The sequence below is a fragment of the Gobius niger genome, assembly GCF_951799975.1.
Source record: "Gobius niger genome assembly, chromosome: 3".
Classification (NCBI taxonomy): Eukaryota; Metazoa; Chordata; class Actinopteri; order Gobiiformes; family Gobiidae; genus Gobius; species Gobius niger.
The window spans coordinates 27,869,881-27,891,634 of NC_136854.1; the positions used below are offsets into that span (position 1 = coordinate 27,869,881).

Consider the following 21,754-nt stretch of genomic DNA (forward strand, 5'->3'; position numbering starts at 1 on the left):
GGTATGTGCTGTGTGGGAGAAAGTGTGTGAGTCACCAGTGAGACTGAGGTTTAACAATATGGAGTCTGTCCTGTCCCAAAACCACAAGTCCCACCGTTGAATACTGATCATCCTAGGACAGCTTCGATCAGATCATGGGGCAGAGGGAGAGAAAGAGAGAGAAGAGGATGGCCTATCTCTAGAATCACCCCTTTTGAGCTCATATGTTTGTGGGTATCATAGAGACAAATCGGTCCCTACATTACATCTGTAAAAATATGTTTTCTGTTCAATGTGTTATTATGAATAGGTTTTCCCCATTGCATGATAGGACCACATATATTTCAACTCATTCTAATAAAGTGGAATGTTTCTGGGCACTAGAATTTGGTGGATAATACAGAGTTTGCACAATATTTTTTGGTGACTTAAGGGGTCCATTCTGTCTACAGTCAATAATCAAAAATGTCTGTAGATCAAAGCTGTAATTTCATTTTGATATTTCCTTGGTATAAAACAAGAGGCAAAAGGGATTTGACGGTTAATAAAAGTTATCATCATGTGATTTGTTCTGAAGAGTAATGCTTCATGATTCAATTTCAAGCACAAGCCATAAATAATTGAGGATAACACATCAACTTGAGCCACACAATCGGCACTGGTGGGGAGTGTTGTTTGTAGTGCAAATCAGGTGTGCAATATTAGAAAAATGCAATATCTTAGCTGCAGTTTCGAAGTTAACGGCCTTATAAAAAGGTTCATGGGCCATATCTAAGAGCATTCTGCAAACCCATATAGCGCAATGGGTCAAAAGTATATAAATTGCATAGTATAGACAAAAAAAGCTGAAACATTAACAACTTACAACGGAGTACACTGCAAAAAGTAAATATCAAGCATTGTCTTAAATGACTTGAATTGAGGAAATATATCTTGTTTTGAGCGTTTTTCGCTAATTTAGACATTTTTTCTGATCGGACTAAGTTTACTTTGCTTGTTTGAGGACATTTCAGACTGGTTTTAAGGTAAATCTCGCTTGAAATAAGAAAGTAAAATTGCCAATGAGATAAGACAGTTTTTCTTACCCCATTGGCAAAGAAAATTACCTGAACTAAGAACGAAATGTATTGAAACGAGTCAGAAACATCTCAGAACAAGTGAAATAATCTAGGAAAAATGCCCAAGAACAATTTACCTAGTCAAAACAACAAAAATTTGGATTTATGCTCAAATTTAGATGTTTATACTAATCTACTTAATTACTTTTTGCAGTGTAATTCAATTTACTAGCAATTCCTCTGTTATTTCTCTACATCCCACGCAGCTTGATGCCCACTTGATGAAACATCAAAAGTTTTAAAGGTGGAGAGGAGCCACAGCGACAGTCTGCTCAGCTACATTTGGCAAAATACAAAAGACTTTCAAAAAAAATGCTCAGCCAAACTCGCACAATGCTTTAAATCACAATCCAATAGGCACAGTTTGGGTAAAAATGTGTCACTGGAATTGCAAATAATTTTCTCCTCCTGCTCACAATAGGCTTAAAACTCTGAATAGCTGTAGAAAAATACAAGGTGAACATTCAGGAGTTGATGAAAAAGGGAAAAAGCGATGCGTTGACAGAGGTAAGCGGGTAAGACGTTCAGAGCGCACTCCTAACACCCCTCTTTGCCAGCCCTAGAGGCGACTTCATGTCTGATCTCAGCGTCTCCTTGGTGACACAAACACTAATCCCTCATTATGGGATGTAGGCTGCAGCGCCCCGAAAAGCTCCACTTTTTACACTCCCGTATCACAGCACTGCAAATGGAGCGGATAACTGTAATCTGGAAACACTGGAGCAGACAGATTAGATTAAGCTTATTTCACAGATAAAAATGTGGGGTTAAAACACATTGGTTTTGATGGTTAAGTATATTTTGTACACTTGGGCGTACGGACACACATTCAAATAGGCCCGGGCACAGCAAGACGAGTAAACAAATACAGGGATTAGGCATAACATTCTGACCATTTGTCCGGGTTTAGTGATCATAATGCTTTGTGTTTTTCCTCGTAGGTCCCTTTTGATTGACCGGAAGCAAGAGTTCAGATCTGTTTAAATGAATCTTTTTCTTATGTAGAAGTCTGATACCCAAATCCTATTTTTTCCTACAGGTAAACCCCCTCCCCCAAAAGATAAAATAATAAAATAAATAAATTATATGAACCCTACAACAACTGCAGACCCACTCCATTGCTCTCAGTAATAGTTTTTGAACATTTGCCAAAGTTTAGGGTGAGGGTTAGATATAAACTCCATTCATTGCCCATGATACAGCCTATTAGCCTGATTGTATATTTTTGAAGAATAAATAGAGGGGTAAGAGCGGGGGCGGATTACCATTAAAAGGCACCTGCATGGTTCTTTAAAGCAGTACTAAGTAATTTGTTTACCTTAATAAATCCTTTCTGTAGTCCCTCTGGGGGTAATACAAGTGTTAATGGGGTGATTGGGGGTCTTTCATCTCCCCCGGTGTCTCTGGCCAGAAAACCACATTTGCAACTTTGCTGCCTCCGGGTAGGTGCCACCAATACACACTAATGGAATCACGAAGAAGAAGCTAACAGGCTAACGGGCAAAGCTAACTGCGGGCTAGCGCCACTTAAACAGTATTTACGGCGAAGTTTGGGTGAAAAAAAATATCTCCATTGTGTAATTGGATGTACAATATCCCTCTGTCCCTTCGTCTTTTCTATCAGCGTAGTATTTACTCTCACAGACAATTAATAAGTAAAAAAACGAAACATGCCATGACACCTGCAGGGGCGCTTACGGGCCTCTAGGGGCATGAGTTACTTAGTACTGCTTTAGGTTTTGCCTGATGCCTGAAGGGCTCTGAGTCAGCACTATGAAAGTTACTTTGGTGCGCAGCACAAATAAATTATACAAATATTTCTGGTTTTACTTAAAGGGACTAGATGGAAGTTGTCGTTTTTATACTCGGTACTGCCACCTCAGGTCTTGTGGCGGCACTTCGGATCGAATTAACCACTTTGTGAGAGACAGCACAGGATTTTAGAGCCAGTCGTGGTGAATAGGTCTGGGCTCATTTTACACATTAGGACATGGCTGGAACATAATTTTAACATTTTTAAACTCCGTCTAGTCCCTTTAAATGAATAGTCTTTTATGGAATGCATGATTGTATAATGAATCGTGCTGCATAAGTACCAATATAAACATTGTTCAAACACTAGTATTGTAAACCAAATACGGTAGAGGCAAATATGAAAGGTGCTGGCCTCACTTAGTCATCAAAATTTCCCTCATCAAGCTCATACTTTAACATTTACCTGCAACAGATTCATGCACATTGAAATGTTCACTTGCTGCCAAATGCCTCCCACTGAAACAAATGATGATAGGGAGGATACTCACTTCAGTGGTCATAAGGTTATGCCTAATAAGTGCAACATGAATAGAACATTTCAAGAGTAGGGTGAGAGGCAGTTCTGTAGTGTTCAAGTGCAAAAATAACCTATATTTTCAAAACTGTTAATGTTTGCAGTAGGTGTGATCAGCAGCCAATGTGAGTTAAACTGGCTTTTCCATGCAGGTATTAAAGAGGAGTGCTATGTAATGCTAAAGCTACCCACTGTAGTGTTTATAAATGACAGATGATAACAGTGTCCCAGCCTTGCTCGGGGTTCCTCGTTTCCCTCTTAACCGGTGCGTTTCCTTTGGAGTGATTCAAGCTGGGGCACAGAAAGAAGAGGCGATGTTTATAAAAGCTCTTTTAAAAACTCAGAAACAAAAATTATAATATAAAAAACATTACCTCCTGTTCGACCATCTTCAGCCGACCAAGAGCATCCTTAGCAGAATCCTGGAAAAGAAACGCAATTAAGAGAGACGTTCATTTACTACAGACAGAGGCAAATTTGGATTTGGATTTGGACTGTACACACTGCTGTTGTAAAGTTTCCGCATTAAAGTCACACGTCTCTTATTTACTCACTCTGTTTCCTTGGCTGGAGTATTTCTTTATTGAGTCAGAGAGTCCATGTGCAAATAGTTTCAGCACGTTTTCATATTCTGCGCAAAAGAGATCATTACAAATACTTCACATACTTATCAACATAGCCAGGTCCACTGCCTGTGAGTCTGTACCGTTTAGCAGAGCAGGCGAAGCACGTTCAAGTTGAGCCTTCTGCCATTGGAGTCGATGTGTGATCTCCTTATACTGCTGTACAAGGTCTGACGGAGGATCTCGCCGGCTTTTCCGATACTCTGCTAACTGTGAGTCAAATGTGTGATACATGTCAAGCTGGAATTTTTGTTTTTATAAAGAAAATGCCATAATTTAGATAAGAGATAGGTCATAAACTAGAGAAATGGCTACCTTCCTCTCACACCTCTCCTTATCGTAGTTGAGGAGGCTGAAGCTGTGGAGTTTGTATTGAGGCGGAGAGCGGCTCCTGCTGCGGTGGTTGCTGCTTCTGCCTCCAGCGCTGAGCTCATTTCTGGACTTGGATCGAGGAGAAGGAGCCTAGAAATGTCAGGATCACACACACAATTACTGTATGATGGTGATGAAGGTGACTTCTAAATTCTACTTATGGAGACTCTCTGACCCCAGGATCAGATTAACCCTGTGCAATTCTTGAGCAGCGATTCTTAGACTTTTGGCAGTGACAAACATCCTCTGGAAAGTCCACTGACATGGCAGTGGTGGTGCACCTGAGTATCTTTTATTTAAAGCACTAGAACACTATTTAGTAGCGCCGCATAGAAATTCTAAAAAGCGCCTTCAGGCTCAGTGCCAAAACAATGTTAAGTTATATATGCCGTTTGTTCTTTCAATTCATCTTCTATAACCACACATCGTACATAATTGTAAACATTAAAGGCCTATGTATTGCTTTTACACTTAAAAAATGCATAGGTCTACGATAGAGGGGGTTTAGTGTTTTAATTGAGCTTCACATTGTTAAAATAGGGACATTAATACTTTAATACAGTAATCAATCAATCAATCTAAAATTATCACTTCACTTCATTAATAGTAACCGATCTGGCAGATGCACCCGTGCGACATTTCAACAAAATTAGGAGCACTCTGGAGCCTTGACTGAGATGAGTTAGACACACAATATGTCCTTTTCCAGGTTCCCTTGTAGAGAATATGACCAATGTCTGACTTCTCATTTAAAACCTCACGAAGTAGGAAATTATGAATTATCAATTTTCCTGTGCCTAGGTGCCCACCAGCATTTGAGGGGGAAAGACAGTTCCAAAAGACAGAATAAATATTGCTTCAAGTAATATTTAATAATGATAGTATATTATACATTCTAAATCAATTTCTTTTTCATTTTTACAACAGGTGTCAATATTTGTTAAGGGCACTGCATGAAACTATAATCTACTGTAAATAGTGTGATAAAATAATATAACGAAGACATGGACTATGCAGATTGAGATTGTTTTGTAAACTTTGATGATATAAATCTTTAGCTCACCCTTTCCTTCTGTCTGTCGGGAGGCGACAGAGGAGACACTGGCTCCAGAACCAGCCACTTCTCTGTGACCGACTGCAGCTGAGCCCCAGACACGGGTTCTCGGACCTTCACCCTCACCTCCAGCTTTCCCCCAGTCGCTTTACGGCCGTCCATCACCTGCACAGCACACACCACCGTTAAGATCACCATGTTGAATAATACGTACTATATATATCATTTTGCTGTATTTAAAGGTACGACTGCTAGATACATTTGTAATTAATTGAATAAAAATCCCAACAATATATCCGAGTTTATGGGGTCTTATTATGTGTAAAACCTGATAACCCTTTAAGTTCAGCTCCCTGCATGTTATGAAATACCCGTTATGCAAGTTTTCCAACTGTAAACTCCCTCCAAAATGTGCAACTGAATTTTGACGGAAAAATATAATTGCAAAGAGACTTTTTTCTTTTAAACTTGGCAGCTCAAGACCGGACGTTAATGTTCATTACCTCAATGAACTCTCTATAGTCACAGTTATTCTCCAGCGCCTCCAGCTTCACCTGAGCAGTGCCCACAACTTTGTCATTCTTGAAGAGACTCCTGTGAACACAAAAGTCATCAGGTTACTTATATAGGGTACTATTATTATGATTATTTTGTAGAAAATTCCACTGTTTTACCCTTTGTGGACGACCTCAAATTTGATGCCCTTGGACTGGATAACTCGTTTGAAAGCACGATGTGAGCGGTTGATGCTGAGTTTAAACTGCTCTTTGAACTCTGGGTTGTTGGTGCTCTTCACGGTGTTCGTCTTGTCTCTTTGAGCCTCTTCCTTCAATTGCATATGACACATTAGACACATTTTGTTTTGCTAAAACATAGTTAACATTATGTTTCATGTTCAACAATTATGTTTAAGATTTTGCTAAAAATTTGACCCAGCTTTCTTTAGTTTCACATTTTTTGTGATGTTTATAGTTTCACTTCCTTTTTGGACACTGACAGGAAGTGACATAGATAGAGGTAAACAATGTTATGTCAATGGGAATCAAACTGCTATGGATCTTTACCTCTATCTATGTCGCTTCCTTTCAGTAGCTTAAAAAAATTCTAATAAAAAATATTTCTGCCCAACATTTCTTCATTGAAATGCTGATTCACTGAAATAAAATGAAAAGTACTACTTACAACAGATGTTATCCATCTAAATAAGTCATATATTCAAAAGCATTAAAACCTTTCATATGCACTTTAAAGCAAAACTAAGTAACTCATGCCCTTAGAGCCCATAAGCGCCACTGCAGGTGTCGTAGCATGTTGTGTTTTTTTACTCATTAATTGTCCGTGAGAGTAAATACTACGCTGACAGAAAAGACAAAGAGACAGAGGGACATTGTACATTCAATTACACCGTGGAGATAATTTTTTTCACTCAAATGTGGCTGTAAATACTGTTTAAGTGGTGCTAGCCCACAGTTAGCTTTGCTCATTAGCCTGTTAGTTTCTTCTTTGTGATTCTATGAGTGTGTATTGCGCCTCCGCCTCAGTGGCAGCGAAGTTGCAATTGTGGTTTTCTGGCCAGACACCAGCGGGAGATGAAAGACCCCCAATCATACCATCAACACTTGTATTACCCCCAGAGGGACTACGAAAAGGATTTATTAAGGTAAACAAGTTACTTAGTACTGCTTTAAAGCATGGATTGATCGCAATGTGTGAACCTTTGTGATAATATGGCCAAATGTTTTAATTGTACCATGCGATTTCCCTCATGGATCTATAAAGTTTGTCCAAGTTCTCATTCATTCAAAAATCTCCATCCAATTAAAGAGAAGGTTTTTGAGAGTAGACTTACAGCACTGGGAAAAGGGAACTCAAACTTCACACTGGCATCGAGATCATTAGGTGAGACACCTGAAAATAGAGTGATACTGTGGGTGTCGAGGAACATGTAAACGCAACACATTGCCGTCTCGTTATTTCTGAGACGCAGCGCGGCCTACCTGCAGGTGCTGGCAGGTTGACGCCTTTGATGATGTATAGTATCATCTCATTAAGTGTCAGATTTGGATAGATCCTACAGACAAAAACAAGAATTCGTGGCCATTTAGAAGCTGCCTTTTGAGTGACAGGCGTAAGTACACAAGAGCGACTGTTGAATGCGTCGTGGCACATGGGACTGACTCATCGATTGTTCCTCAGCCTAAACTTACACAAAGCAAATACATGAAAGCAAACATTTCTAAATAAAACGGGCCAATCTGTGCATCTTTGATCCTGAGAAATCTAAGCTAAACAGAGGCTAGTTTAGATCAAAATGACTGATTTCTTTCTAGATTCGGAGATAACAGGGGTTTTATGCAACACCCTCCTTTCTGATTAACTCCTCTGTCCAACTCTCTTCTCCTCTCTCCTCTTTGGACGGACACTAACGTTAAATATTTCCGTTTCAAGTCAATTTTCATTGTTGACACGTTTTGAAACACCGCATGTTGCCGTAGATCGATCGCTTTTTATCGCGTGTGCATTTAAACTGCCTGATTCTCGGATTGAAGAATCTAACGGAATGTTTCTCAGCCGTCCTTGGATCAATTTTGACCATTAACTCAAACTCAGAGAAATGTTTAAATCTCAACTGTTTCGATCTGTACATGGGAAACCGCTCTGCTTTGTCAAACGCGCTCCAGAGAGCGAGAGAGAAGTGTTGGGTTTAAAGCTTTTCCCTGCGTAACACCGCATCCCCTTGGACAAAAAAGAAAAGAAACGCAATAATATATATGAAATGTCCTGATCATGACTTTTCACAAGTTTTCGATCGTCATGTATTTCACTTCTGTTCATCACAGAGCTGCCAAAATCACACATAAGGTGTATTAGAGTGTCTTTTTTCGCAATTAAAAAGAAATGCCTTACTTGATAGTGTTGAAGGTTCTCTCCTCAGTGCGACATTTAGGAACAGGGTGTCCTTTAGTGTAGGCATTTCTCAGTATCTCTATGCTCTTCATACACTCTGCCATCAGCTTTTCAAACCTGCAAAATTAAAATAAAAACATTCAAACAATCAAATTACAACCAACTCAGATGTATGATCATTGCAGCTTTATAAATCCGGCAGTCGTTAGTGAGCGCCACAACAATTCTTCTTACTTAAAGGCCTCAGCTATGTTGCCATACTCTGTGAACTGTTGGCACAAGCCCTGGCATTTCTGTGAAAAAGAGAAACAAGTTGAGAAAAAAGATGTAAAGTGACTTTAAACAGAGGTAAAGGGGAGTCCATTACATCGTGCTGCTTTCTGAGAAGGTCCATCAGAGCATGGAACTGTTCACTGGAGCGGGGCGACATCGACGGTGACGAACGAGATCGGGACAGAGAGAAATCCTGCTCGTTTATTGGAGCCATTGGAACCTAAAAACACAAAATTACAAAATATATAATACTACGTAAAGCCGGGTAAACACGGCAGACTGACGGAAGTGCGGTAGTTGATTTGTGCCACTGGTACCTCCAACCACCACCTATCACTTACCCATACAGGCAGGAGTGTTTTCAGAGATGTAAGCAAATCATGAACTTAATAATAATAACCTTTCTGATATCAACTGGAAGCCCAGACTTGGCAGCTTCGATCATGGGGTCCAATCCTTTTGAATGTCTCAAGTGTTGTGTTGCTCCAGTCATATCCTACAACAAGACGAGAAGTAGTTTACAAAACTTATTCAGAGGTTCAGGTTGTGTAATGAAATGAATTAAAGCAGGGGTTTTCGAAACGGAATAGAACACAAGAAAAGTAAAGTAAACCATCTGCTCACCTTCATCTGTTTTGAGCGAAGAGCCGCACGTAAAAAAGCCTGTCGCCTTAGCAACAGGAAATCTAATTGCTGCTGGGCTACAAGAGTAATTAAGAAGAAGACAAGTTAAAGTAGCAAAAAATACAAACAGAGCTCTGTGTCTAAATGTGGACTATGCGTCAATCCCGCACCACTGGGATTTTCATGGCATCTGCAGAAAAACTAATACAACCCAACCCACCTTTTGGTCCTAGTTTTGGGGCGGCTTGAGGGGCTGGGGTTTTTGCTTTCTTAGCTTGTACGGCAGACTGCAAAAGAGGGGGAAAATATAATATCTAAAGCAAAAACAAATTTCCTTTAGAATATTTTATGACAGGTATGCAAATTAAGATGCCGAAAAGCAATGGCAGAATAAAAGCCTAGAAATCTCCTTAATTGAGAGCCCTACGCCCCCAAATTGCGGGTTTGATAGTGGTTCAATTCTTTGGAAAGCTGTTTCCACTCACGATAGGAATTTGAAAACCAAACTGAAAATCCTCTTACATGACAATCCAGATGGTTAACGTTACTGGATTCGTGCAGGACGTATCTATCTTATTTAATCTTATTTATCTATTCAAGCTTTTATCTTAACTTTATTATGCTAAGCTGTGTGTGTGTGAAAATCGCTTTACAAATAAATTGATTGATTGAATTATCCAAGTGCTTTTATTTCTTATACCAGTGTTGTTCCTTTAGGTGCGTCCTCATCATCGTCATCTGCATCGTCATCTTGGTTTGCTATTTTCATGGCTGTTTCCAGGACTCCCATAAAGTTCTGTTGAGCCCCTTCAGAGCCTTGAAGTGGTGGACAGCCTGAACAGAGCCCGATATTCTATAAGCTAAAGCAAACTCGAAAATATTAAACCAAAAAAAAAGATCTTATATTTACCCGGTGGCATAGGCAGATCCGATAAGTTCACGGGTCGTCCAGCTTTTTGAGCTTTGAGTGCGTCTTGGTATTGCTTAGGGATCAGACAGCGGTGTGGTTATAATTATAGTTTTTAAAAAGCAGACATGTGTTCCAAAAGACCAAAGGGCAAAAGGATGATTAAGGATGTAGTAATGGGTAGAGTCATGACGTTATTAGATGAGAGAAGAGGATGAAGAGGGGTCAAATGGAGTAGCAGTGACAAACAGACAAAGCCAGAAAAATAAAGTTACCTTGACTATGCGCTGGTGCATACGAGCCTTGCGATCATCTCCTTTGCTCTTGGCTCCCTCTGCAGCAGATTTGTAAATTTCCATTCTTTGCTGTAGGGCTTCTGCGATAGTCTTAGGAGCAGGGAGGCCTTTCAAATCAACATGCACCATCATCATCAGTTACAGTGAAGGTTTGTTCGTAGAGACAGCAAATCTGCCAGATTAAATAGACACGTTTTAACATCTTACTTGCAGGGTTTATATGTGTTGAAGCAGCAGGAGCGGCAGAAGCAACAGGGGCAGCAGGAGCAGCAGATGCAAGGGGTTTTGAAGACTGAGGAGCAGGTGTGGCTGCTTCACCAGCATCATCTGCAGAATGGTACATTAACATAAGTTAGCTAAATGCTAAGTATGTAACATAATAAAAAAAAACAGTTCAGTTTGAAATATATGAAAATGTGGCTTGTAAATTAAAGGATAAATATTTAAAGTTATACTGACCAGGTGGAGGAGGGAGCGAGCTCACATCAAATGGTTCCTTTTTGTCCAGAGCTTCCAGCATTGCATCCATTTTCTGCATAAATTAACATTCTTCAAACTTTTTAATAAAAACTTAATGCTAAATTTGAAATAGTGATTACCTTGGCAACAATATAGTGTCGTTTGGCCAGATCAATGTTTCCGTTTTGTTTGGCATCAATGGCAGCCAACTTATATTCTCTTTGCCTGGACAACACTGCCTGCTTCAACTCTGTACATAGAGCATTGCACGTGTGTTTAGGAAAAGAATGTACATCTTAGATAAATAAACATAGATTGTAAAGCTACCTGAGTCCTGTGACACAGGTTGACTTGGAGTGAGTGGAGAAATGGCAGGAGTGTCTGGGGTAATGGAGGAAGCAACACTACTCTGTGGAGGACCTAGTCGTGGCTTTGCATTGTAAGGTGGTGGTGGGGAAGATTCTTTTGTAGGCTTCTGATTGTATGGGGAGGGGGGCCTCTCCACAGTCTGCGGCAGGTCTTGTGGCACCAAGTCCTGTGGTACAGGCGGAACAACCTCAGATGGAGCACTGGGCTTTCCTCCCAAAGCAACAGGAGGCGGCATCTCCTCTTCATTAATTGGCTTTCCTTTCTTTACAGATGTTAACATTGACTGCAAGGTCTACGGAAGATTATAAGGAATTATTCTGGTGCATGATTAAAATCTTACAATCCAAAATAAATAAATAAATGACATTAGTACCTTCAATCCACGTTCATATCTTCTCACTTTGCTACTTTCCCCAGCGGTTTTGGCATTTGATATTGCTGTGCTGTACATTTGAATACGTTCCAGCAGTTTTGACTCCACTCCTGTTGCCCCAGTGGGGACAGCAGCCGGAGAGTGGGACGTGACAATCACTTTTGGAGCTGGTGGAGTAGAGGCAGGAGGTGTGGGGGCTGAGGTCTCCTCCTCACTGTCCTCTAATACATCATTCAGCTCTGCCTGATCATGCAGACATAGACAACACCAACAATGTGGACAATTTATGTGCGGACCCACCTTCAATACATAACCTACAAATCCAATACTTCAAACCAAACTTGTTCTATTTTTTCATTTACCAAGCATAACTTTGACAAAACAGCTGCAGTGAAGCAACTATATTATACAACGTAGCCAGGTGCCTTTTCCAACAAATAACTTTTTAAATGATCTTTAATGAACAGTTATGATTAAAAAAAAATCTTACCAGCAGATCTTCATCTTCCAAGTCATCATCTCCTATATCATCGTCATCTACGTCCTTCATACAAAGAGCAGCCATTCGTTCTATTTCAGCCATTCCAACGGCAACTACATGTGGACAATAATCATTTCTATATTTTAGGAACAGGTTTCAGTCTAGAAGAAAACAATATATAAATCAGAGATAGCAAGTTTGACACACCTTTTCCACCATTTTTCTTGGGTTGAGACCTTCCTCCACCACCAGAGCCAACCAGGTTCATCAATTCTGCCTCCAAGTCTGCATCGTTGCCCCCATCATCCATTCCCCCATCAGGGTTCAGATCAAGTAGAAGTCCCATCTGCGACATAGACAGTAACTAATGACTCTTTTATCTTGTTCAGTGCAAATCATTGATGTATGAGGAGACAGAGGGATACCTGTTTGGCTCGTGCTGCCCCTTGACCACGGGGAGCTGGATTTCTACTTCGACTCATTGCAGATCTTTATGAGAAGCCTGAAATAATGATGAATGCACCGCGGTTATTCTGTTATACGTCTTTCAGAAAACTGTCAACTTACAGACAAGACCTTACAGCTAAAATGACACACCTAGACAATCTGTATTGACAAAACTTACGACTGCTAATAAAGATGGGGATCAAGGAAGTGAACAGTTTATCGGTACAATGTTTGTTAGTCGACAGCTTCCAAAGAAATGCTTTAAACTAACGTCCTTAACTCGAGACAATGTCTATGCCATAATAATAAAGCTTAGCTTATTTGTTTGGTTTGACAGCCGAGTCTTCAATCGATCATCTTACCTTGCTCGTATCAAAGACCGGGAGACCTTGTATGTTACACCTGTCTACACTCTGTATGAAAAGAGACAAACACATATAAAAATCGAACAACTAACTTTACACAGATCTGTCAAAACAACAACGGCAGCTGGAACTCACTTCCTATATCCGCGTCTCCCATAGCAACAGAACTTGCTTTACGGTCGGACGAAACGCGCCAATAACTGTCGTAAAACTCCATCGTAAATGTAGATAAAATTGGTACGTTCATTTGATCACGCAATTAAATATAATTTCTGTATATTTTCGGTATATTAAAGCATAAGTGTTTGTATAAGTTTTTATATTAGCAAAATATTTAAGTACCATTTAGTCTTTTTGCATCTTATGTATTTATTTATTATGCATTTATCTTCTGATAACATGTTTTAGTGATAGCTAGTAGAAAACGAATCGAATACACTGTTGGCTAGAGCAGACAAACTCGCGTTTTATTTATATTATCATTTAAAGAGTGAAAACAATACAATTTTTGGTTTTGTATATCTTTTTTATTAAATGTTCTCTTGTAGTCCTACTTGAAGAAGATAAGCAAGAGCTAAGAATATGGCAAAAGGAAAAGCAGAAAACAACAGACGAGGTGGGTCACAAACACTGGACATGGAGATGTTATAAAACCAAAATAAATCTGTTCATATTTTTGATTCCAGAAAGTTTGGATCCCCCCATGCCTCGGAGTCTGAGGTCCAGAAAGAGAGGGCATCCAGTTGAAAAAATGACTGATGATCATCATCAGGTAAAATCATATCAGCCAAAGAGAGCTTGATTTAGTATGATTTTTGTTTGTTTGATTATTTATTGCATTTGCCTCTGTACTTCACAGAACACCGGAGAAGTGGATACAGAAGATACATTACCACAATGTCTAGAGCCTCCTGTAGCTGAAGGTGACCAGCATCAATGTCATCAAACATTGGAATCACCTCCACCTTTCTCTGATCAACAACGCAATGAATACAATGGAGGGCCTGAAACCACAGAAATTGCTCCATGTGATCCCAAAAGGCAGTTAGTGATAAGTTTAACTGACTTTGAACAGGAGAACAAACAGAAGGAAATGGAGAATCTGGATAAAATGTCGAATGAATGTGAACCATCAACCTCATCAAACAAACATACGGTCAACGCAGTATTAAAGCCTGACGTTGCCAAGGAACAAACATGTGCAGAAGCAGAAGACTGTCCTGGCCGCGAGATGGAGACCAATCAAAAAGTGGATGAAGTCCACCAAATGTCACAGGAGCCTGTGGTGGACGGACCGGCAAAGAAGAGACGAAGGATGGGCATGTGCCAGTTGTCGGAAAAAGAGCGCAGTCAGTTCTTAGTTAAAAGTACAAACAGAGCAGAGATTGATGTAAAACGTGAAAAATGCACAGAGATGGCGAATGAGGAAAATGGCCCTTCATCTAAAGGGATGTCATCTCTTCAAGAACCAACAGAAATGATGCAACAGCTAAAACCTGACGCCAATCAGGACAACAAGGATGACAGGTGCAGGTCTGTTTGCTTTCACATATCTATGTTTATCTATTCGCACTTCGGAAACTAATGCCTGCTAGAATTTTTAACCCATAGGGAAGAAACCAAAGTAGAACCTGCTGGTGCTCATCGGATCACCATGATGTGTGAGCCAGAGATACACATTTCAGAGGAAGATGGAAAAGAAGCTTTGGACACTGAGGTCACAAAGCATCGCCCATTTGAGGAGAACGAACCACAGGGGAAAGTTCATCTTGGCTTCAACTGTTTAGAAAATAGGTTATTTTTCTCTAAACATTGCTACTAGCCTTCATTGGCTAGAATTTATAACAATTAATTTATTTTGTGTTTTAATTGTTGTTTAGATTGTTTTATGTATCAAACTAACTAAGTTTTTTTTTTTATTATACAGGACAGAACCTGGATGCCAGATGGCCGTTCCAGATGCAGCAGTGATTGTGTGTGAGTCTGGTCCAAGTCGCTGTAAAGATTCTGACCAGACCTCAGGAATCCACCCTTCTGCAGACAAAGAACTCACCAGGTTTGGCACAATAATTTAGAGGGTTTTATGGTAATAATTGATTCTTTTTAGTGTTTTTAACCATAGAATACTTTAAGTTTCTGGTTCTGTATCTGAATAATTCTCATTATTCTGATTATTCTGTAGATTCAATTATCCAGGTATGGAAAGTATTATGGCCTTATTTTAAATGTAGCATCATTTTTTTCAAAACAGGACAGAGCATCTTACAGTTTCAGTGTGTGATGCGCCTTCTCCAAACTTGGATGCTGGTGACCCATCTCTAAAGCCCCATCCAGATGCAGAACGGCTGTTGACAAGGTTTATTTTTCATTTTACTTGTGGCTGATAAAATGAATGATAACTGTGTCTTCGTAGCAGATCAGAAACCGAGGTCTACGACACAGCTACTCTCCCGCATGTTGCTGATACTGTTGGTGAATCTCAAAAAGAGTCAAAGGTTCAAGAAGAGGGACCTCCGGGACCTTCTCAAAATGTAGCGCCTTCAAAGGGAGACGAAAACAAGCATTGGATTGAACATATGCCTAATAACGGAGTGGAAGCAACAGAGACTGAAATGCACAAGCAACAAGTAGAAACAATGCCTGCAGATGGGCATGGAAACTTAAACAATGGTACTGACCATACAGAGGACATGGAGATGGCCCTCCCTCCACAGGAGACTGGGAGTAAAACCACTGTGGAGAGAAAAGATCAAGCACCAGGAGACAATCCAGATTTTAGTCACTCTTCATTCAGTGACACTTCGGCAAAAGCCAACTGTAGCTCCATGGGAAACAGCCAAGTGATGAACGCCGCTGTGAGTTTTCATCCAGTACATACTTTATTCAAATTGCAAGCTTAACACTAACCTTTTGTTCACTGGCGACTGCGGCTTGTCTTTTTCAAATCGTAATAGACAAATTTAGCGTAATATGACTGGCTAATGAGAGCAAAGTAGCAAACTATTTTAGCTAAAATAATTTCGCTACTTGGCTAGTGCTAATATCATGCATTGCCATTACACTTATGTAATATTATTGTCTTGCAGCATGAACAAAATGGAAAGCCTGACTCATCCACTGCGACCATGGGGCCGCCTCAGTCTGCGGACTTCAGTGACTTACCTGGACTATGCAGCTTGGATTACGTGTCCGACTCGCAGCTGAACACCATCGTCATGACGTAGGATTCTTGATTGTTTGCCCTGCTTTGATTATTGTTTATGCTTTTATGGTTTTACCCATGTGTCGTGTCTATTATAGGGAGCAAGTGGTGGCTGCTGAGAGCGGTGTTGGTTCAGAGCTTGATGAAGATGGCACGGACCTCATTCGTGGGCTCATCAGAGAACTGTCCGCTTTGAAGTGAGTAGTACTTCCCTATGCAAGAGTAGGAATCCAATGGTCAGCTGTTCAAATGTTGGCTCTAGCTGGTGCATGTGTCCACCACCTTGTCTCTGCATAATGTGGTGAGTGATATGTGAAGCCATGATAGCACAGATTGGCAGCCTCGCTTCTGTAATCTACCCCTGAGCTGCTGTGGCTACATACGTGGCTTACCATCCCCGAGTATGGAATGTGAATTACCAATGCATTACAGTATATTGTTACTTTGTGTCTGGAAAAACAATATAGGGATTTCAAAAACATTGTTCGATTCAGCCTAGGCTTTCATTTTGATGAAATATAGGGCGCATTCAAGTTAAATTATTTGTTTCTTCCTTCTTTTATTGCAGCCGAACCGTGATGGCCACTCATCGGGAACTGGAAAACCTTCGACGCAGGGGTAAAAACTCAAGAAATGCCATTCGATAACTGTTTATATCTGGGGTCTGTGTTCAGTAGACTCATATCAAGTAGCCTGCTTTTTGTATGTTTATTTGATAGCATACGTTGTTACCCACCAATATAAAGTGTTCTAAATTACTTGTTAATGTGGTTGGTTTGATCTTAAGATAAGCACAAGCATGAACACACACAGTATGGCTTAGGTTTAGATATTTATAAATGCTTTTCACAAGACTCTTAAGACGCAATATTTTTCTCATTAGAAAAAGCACAATATATTAAAAAAACAGCATGCACAGTAAAACTAAAATGTGATGCCTCTGAACAAACATCAGGTATCTAGAACAGGAACAAGCCACAGTATAAAAAGTTGCATTGTCATGTGAGCATATGATTGTATTATGTTTATAAATCCTTGAATGCATGGACAGGAGATTTGAATATGGACATCATTTGACCATGGTTAAAATATCAAACAAACATTAATAATATACATATATTTTTTAAATAAAATGTTTGCCCTTCGTTAAATATAGTCCGAAAGACACAAAGCCACTCTTGTGGAGAGCCTAGTAAGTACACCAACCCAGCTGAACTGCGAGTCCAATCAGCTCGGCGCAAGGCCCCAGCTACTCTACAAGGCATGCAAATAAAAACACAACACACGGGTAAATAAACTTATAACAGAGTCTATAAAAGGTGGCCTGCTGGGTCGGGCCGTTTGGGGTCTGCGGTGGCCGCGCTGGTTCAACGTCTTGACTTTGCGTAAACAGAGCTATAGGCGCTGTCCACTTTGGGGCAGAAGCGCTTGGTGTGGGCCTTTGTGCCCGTGGCCCCGCACAATGGGCACACATACTGTTGCAGATAGGGGCACAGCACCTCTCCGGCCTGGTTCTTCAACCAGTGCGACCCATACACCAGCTCCGACTCCCCGTTGTGCTTACAGAAACTGCAGAGCATTTGGTCAGAAGGCGAGACTCCTGGGGGTTTGAAGCGTGGCGTCCTCTTGCGCTCTTTGGGCCCCTTGGCATGATTAAGTCCCTGCGCTGGTTTCCAACCTACTGCTTCTGCGGCAAGGGGCCTTGCGTAACAGAAGCCATCCGCGCCCCGGGGTGGTGCCAAGGGGAAGTCATCTGGCACCTGCGGAGAGGTGGAGCTGATGCATACGGAGAGCAGAGCTCTGCACAGCTCATCGGCCTGCGGGTCACTCGCAGAGGGCGCGGGATCGGGCGCCTCGCTGGCGTCGCTCCGGCCAAGGATTTGTTTGATCGTGTCTGATAGTCCCATATAATCTTTCCAGGGCTGGAAACTTTTGCTGTCATTTGCTGACTCCATATAATTCGGCAGGTGATGGAACAATTCCCGCACAAAGGTTCTCATACTCCTGTCTGAAAGGCCCGTTCTGCTCCGTCTCCACAGAACAGGTTGGAAACTTTAGAAAACTGTCTGTTCTCTGCCTTGGTTCGTCCACACTTGATTGGTAATTATGCACAAGTGTTGATTGAGGGCACGCGTCTAGTCCCTCAGCCAATCACTGAGGTAGTTGGCCACGTGGAGGGGTTAGTTTAAAGCTTTCTTTTGGGCCAATCACTTCACTCTTATCACGCAGCGCGTGCATGCTTGAAGCCATATTGCATTTGTGTGAAAGCATTTTTAGTAGGCCTATACAGTTCCAATATGGCGGCCCACAGTATTTGGTCAGTTTATCTACAGACAGTTGTTGCATTTTAAAAGTAATTTACATTTTCAGAAATGACATTTTTTCAGCAGTTCATCAAGCTATCACAAGCACAAACAACAATATAAACGAATAAAAAAAAGTGGCTTTATTTGAGTTAAAAGGATAAATACATAAATACATGGATTCTAACAAGACTCGTGTGTTAAAATGATCTGTCTAAGGCTGAGGGGGCCCCTGTGGTGGTCAGGTTATCCTCTGCGCCTCTGAAAGGTGAACAGTGAGAAATAACCCCGTTTGTGTTCACAGCTTAGTATTTAGTTTTCCTGTGACTGCCTATATTGACTGACCTAAAGGGGTTATAGGACAGATTGAGCGCAGAGTAGAGTTCAGGGGTGCTCGGAGTCTGAACCCTGACTGTACTGGGATATCCAGTGACATCTGCCCTCTTTGACACAGCTGCTGGAGAGAAGGCCATGGGACTTTCAGCTGTGTTCAGGGGCTTAATCCCAGAAAAATCTGTGGAAAGATGGAGTTATAGCATTTTCAAAAGGACAAGTTATACCACATATCAAAAACCTACAGAGGCCTGTGCTCTCTCTCCTGGTGGTAGATTGAGTCTCTTTTCCAAACACAGAGTCACACAGAAACTGTTGCTTCAGAAGTGAGGCTTTCACTTGCTCAAAGTCATGACGCTAAAACACACACATGGTTGCACATCAAAACACACGATTAGTTAAGTAATGTTCTTTTAAAACAAAGTGTGTCTCTATCAGGATATATCATGCATAAAACTTGCCAACCCTGTAGTTGAGAACTCTACAAACATGATCTGCAATGCATGAGATCCTTTCATTGGTTTAGCGGTCCATATTTTATTCTTCTCAAATGTTAATAAACATTTTGAAGTTGTACATCATCATTGAATCTTGAAACCTTTAGTCAATTGGAATTTGGCATTCGTCTGAAGTCGTGCAGCTCTTGTCTAAAAAAAAAAAAAAAAAAGACACTATGCTAAACAAGTGCTGCCCTCTTCACCTCGTGGCTGAGACGAATTGCAGCATCAGTAAAGGCCTCTCTCTCTCTTTCAAAAGTCCTTCTCTGAAGCTCAAACTCAGCCCAGTGCTCTTGAAGGCGGTACCACTCGTCTACAAAGTAGCAGTCACCCAGTTCTGAGGGGACAGGTGACCCAATGCTATCCTGCAGACAAAAGAGCATTGCATTGTTTGCTAAAAAAAATAAGGAAAGAAAAATGCCATCATTTACCTGCAAAAGCTGCTGTTGCATTTGAACAAGTTGTTGACTTTGTCTCAATTCACTTTCTAGTTGTGCCATGAGCTTGTCATGGTCTGTACCAAACTCTGTTGTGCCTTAAAATGGAGGGAAATCAATTTAGGATACTTTGCTTGTGCAGGTTTTAGTTTAATATTGATATGGAGGACCAGACAGAATTTTATAGAAGAAATTGTAGATTTATTTTTACTGCCAATGCAGGTCTTTTATAGTTAGTTTATAAACAGTATCTCACATGTAACAAATTCTGACATACAGTTCAAGGTAATATAAGTGTTTCCTCTACAGTATTAGAAACTAGTGGCTATTCAATCACAAAGGCATGATTCTCAGAAGAAAGAATTTTAAGTCACAAAATGAAAGTGCTAATTTATAGTCCAAAGCAAATGGACCAGACCGATTGGTTTATTGAGATACTAAAACTTAGTTTGTGTGGCCTTTTACCTTCACAGGTGAAAGTGCCCAGCTTTTTTTGCACTTGTCTCCAGCTCTGTACCACTCCTCCTGTAACATGGTCCCCAAGCGCTCGCTCTGCCTGATCCAGCCTTTTGTCCACACAGGGAGTCCCATCCTCACAGCCCTCCAGTTCAGAAAGGGTCTGAAACAAAGCTTTTTATTGTTTGTCATTTTTTTATGTAGGCTATTGTTCCACTTTGTACCTTCTCCATGTCACATCTGAGGGCATGTAGAAGAGAGGCCAGACTGTGGCGCAGCTTCATGGCCTCCCTGAGCTCGGCCTCTCTACGCTCCAGCATAAGATGCACTGCCCCTTCCTCTAGTTTCCTGTTATCGATATAGAATTTAGTGACTTCAGTTTAATACAAACTCAGAGCAAAACTCGACTTACTTTGCAGAGGGCTGTTCTCTTTTCCCCCTAACACTTGTTAGGATGTTCAAGATTTTCATAGCTGAGCAGACGCCAGGGACTTTTAGACTAGTATGATTAGGTAAAACAATTATGGAACCGTGAAGGAGAAACTATAAACTCTTACAGGGGGCTTTGTCTTTGTGTCTGTCAGTGAACACAGACAGTCTCTCCTTCATCCTATTCATGTTCTGCTCTCTCCGCCTCAACTCCGCCTCCTGCTGGTTACACCGCAGCTGCAGTCGAGAGCACTGGAATCATTTCACAGGGATAGAAATTATTGTTGGAATTACACACAAAGTTTACAAATAACCAATAAATTACTTTACTTTGGTCCGTTCGCATTTAAGCATTTCTTGAAGTCTTGCAACGTGGCCATCCATCGCCTTTAACTGCTCCTACACGACAAACAAAACAAGTTTAATAAAGCCACGAGTGCGTCAGTCACGAAGGTCGCAGAAACGGACCAATCACACGGTATTTGATACAATTTACCTTGAGGTCTCCATTTTCCGTTTGCTCCTCTCGGTCACTCCACCAGATGGCGCTGCTGCACAGTGGACTTGTGGGGCTCGGGTCCTGTTGCTCATATGGTCCTGTAATGTGGCTATGGTAGTCACGCGTTTGCGCTTCTAGAACGAAAGATTAGGCTATGTGTATTTTATAATGCGACTGATGTTGCTTATTTATCCTTAAATTATTAAAAATAAGTATTTTGTGGTTTGTCAGAACACATTGCCTACAAGATACCTGCTGGATCTTGAAGTCTTCTTTGACCAAAGCGTGAATCCATCTTTGTTCTACTTTCAACAACACTGAACATTGATGTCAGACACACAACTTGCTGCTTTAAACAATAAACCATGTGTTTCACAGTGGGATTGGCCCCTGACTTAACTTGTTCCAGCTCTTCAAAAATGCTCTTCCCTCCAGGTGAAGTCACTTCAGGTAATTACTCACAAGGCAGTGGAAAGGTGTCCGATTGTGTGCCCACCCAATTTATCCTTCTTTAAACCTATTGGATTCATGAAGACTGTGAGTTTTCCTTCATTTTTATTTCTTTATTGTACTTTTTGTACTAGCTATCACAATGCTGACGAATTTATGCTGAAGAAATATA

At 40.8% G+C, this 21,754-nt stretch overlaps 5 protein-coding genes across 5 annotated transcripts; 2 read left to right on the forward strand and 3 right to left on the reverse strand.

The window, feature by feature from the left end:
* Positions 1 to 3,272: 3,272 nt before the first annotated feature.
* Positions 3,273 to 13,092, reverse strand: cc2d1a (coiled-coil and C2 domain containing 1A). Its single transcript, XM_079553148.1, has 28 exons — positions 12,974 to 13,092; positions 12,590 to 12,666; positions 12,372 to 12,510; positions 12,174 to 12,277; positions 11,684 to 11,926; positions 11,269 to 11,602; positions 11,082 to 11,191; positions 10,942 to 11,014; positions 10,690 to 10,809; positions 10,462 to 10,589; positions 10,190 to 10,262; positions 9,980 to 10,113; positions 9,500 to 9,566; positions 9,280 to 9,356; positions 9,056 to 9,151; positions 8,750 to 8,875; positions 8,617 to 8,675; positions 8,383 to 8,499; positions 7,473 to 7,546; positions 7,325 to 7,383; positions 6,150 to 6,301; positions 5,979 to 6,069; positions 5,485 to 5,640; positions 4,365 to 4,511; positions 4,133 to 4,259; positions 3,981 to 4,057; positions 3,801 to 3,848; positions 3,273 to 3,717 (listed from the first exon to the last, which is right to left on the reverse strand). The coding sequence occupies exons 2-28, from the start codon at positions 12,644 to 12,646 to the stop codon at positions 3,685 to 3,687; spliced, it is 3,021 nt and encodes a 1,006-aa protein (XP_079409274.1). The 5' UTR covers positions 12,647 to 12,666; positions 12,974 to 13,092; the 3' UTR covers positions 3,273 to 3,684.
* A 451-nt stretch (positions 13,093 to 13,543) lies between these two features.
* Positions 13,544 to 14,798, forward strand: LOC306961073 (uncharacterized protein; the record flags this gene model as incomplete). The annotated part of the gene is made up of 4 exons (XM_079553684.1): positions 13,544 to 13,592; positions 13,663 to 13,748; positions 13,836 to 14,509; positions 14,588 to 14,798. The coding sequence occupies exons 1-4, from the start codon at positions 13,559 to 13,561 to the stop codon at positions 14,796 to 14,798; spliced, it is 1,005 nt and encodes a 334-aa protein (XP_079409810.1). The 5' UTR covers positions 13,544 to 13,558.
* Positions 14,799 to 14,908: 110 nt separating this feature from the next.
* Positions 14,909 to 16,904, forward strand: LOC306961340 (uncharacterized protein). Its single transcript, XM_079554037.1, has 6 exons — positions 14,909 to 15,032; positions 15,228 to 15,332; positions 15,393 to 15,831; positions 16,063 to 16,196; positions 16,277 to 16,375; positions 16,747 to 16,904. Exons 1-6 carry the CDS (start codon positions 14,923 to 14,925, stop codon positions 16,823 to 16,825), a joined length of 966 nt encoding a protein of 321 aa, XP_079410163.1. The 5' UTR covers positions 14,909 to 14,922; the 3' UTR covers positions 16,826 to 16,904.
* Positions 16,905 to 17,329: 425 nt separating this feature from the next.
* nanos3 (nanos homolog 3) lies at positions 17,330 to 18,276 on the reverse strand. The gene has a single exon (XM_079554001.1). The coding sequence runs from the start codon at positions 18,176 to 18,178 to the stop codon at positions 17,546 to 17,548; it is 633 nt and encodes a 210-aa protein (XP_079410127.1). The 5' UTR covers positions 18,179 to 18,276; the 3' UTR covers positions 17,330 to 17,545.
* Positions 18,277 to 18,786: 510 nt separating this feature from the next.
* On the reverse strand, positions 18,787 to 21,427 carry LOC306961074 (afadin- and alpha-actinin-binding protein B; the record flags this gene model as incomplete). Its single annotated transcript, XM_079553685.1, has 11 exons — positions 18,787 to 18,995; positions 19,060 to 19,171; positions 19,515 to 19,676; positions 19,743 to 19,846; positions 20,214 to 20,367; positions 20,429 to 20,552; positions 20,617 to 20,677; positions 20,762 to 20,885; positions 20,964 to 21,032; positions 21,130 to 21,266; positions 21,385 to 21,427. 11 exons carry the CDS (start codon positions 21,425 to 21,427, stop codon positions 18,787 to 18,789), a joined length of 1,299 nt encoding a protein of 432 aa, XP_079409811.1.
* Between the last annotated feature and the right edge of the window lie 327 nt (positions 21,428 to 21,754).

Excerpts from the sequence above, each read along its gene's own strand:
- cc2d1a (XM_079553148.1), bottom strand. The coding sequence starts at position 12,646 with ATGAGTCGAAGTAGAAATCCAGCTCCCCGTGGTCAAGGGGCAGCACGA. Across the intron at positions 11,927-12,173 it reads TGGAAGATGAAGATCTGCTG|GCAGAGCTGAATGATGTATT; the intron begins GTAAGATTTTTT and ends CTGCATGATCAG. Across the intron at positions 6,070-6,149 it reads TTTGAGGTCGTCCACAAAGG|GAGTCTCTTCAAGAATGACA; the intron begins GTAAAACAGTGG and ends TTGTGTTCACAG.
- LOC306961340 (XM_079554037.1), top strand. The coding sequence starts at position 14,923 with ATGGCCGTTCCAGATGCAGCAGTGATTGTGTGTGAGTCTGGTCCAAGT. Across the intron at positions 15,033-15,227 it reads GCAGACAAAGAACTCACCAG|GACAGAGCATCTTACAGTTT; the intron begins GTTTGGCACAAT and ends TTTTCAAAACAG. Across the intron at positions 16,376-16,746 it reads AGAGAACTGTCCGCTTTGAA|CCGAACCGTGATGGCCACTC; the intron begins GTGAGTAGTACT and ends CTTTTATTGCAG.
- nanos3 (XM_079554001.1), bottom strand. The coding sequence starts at position 18,178 with ATGAGAACCTTTGTGCGGGAATTGTTCCATCACCTGCCGAATTATATG.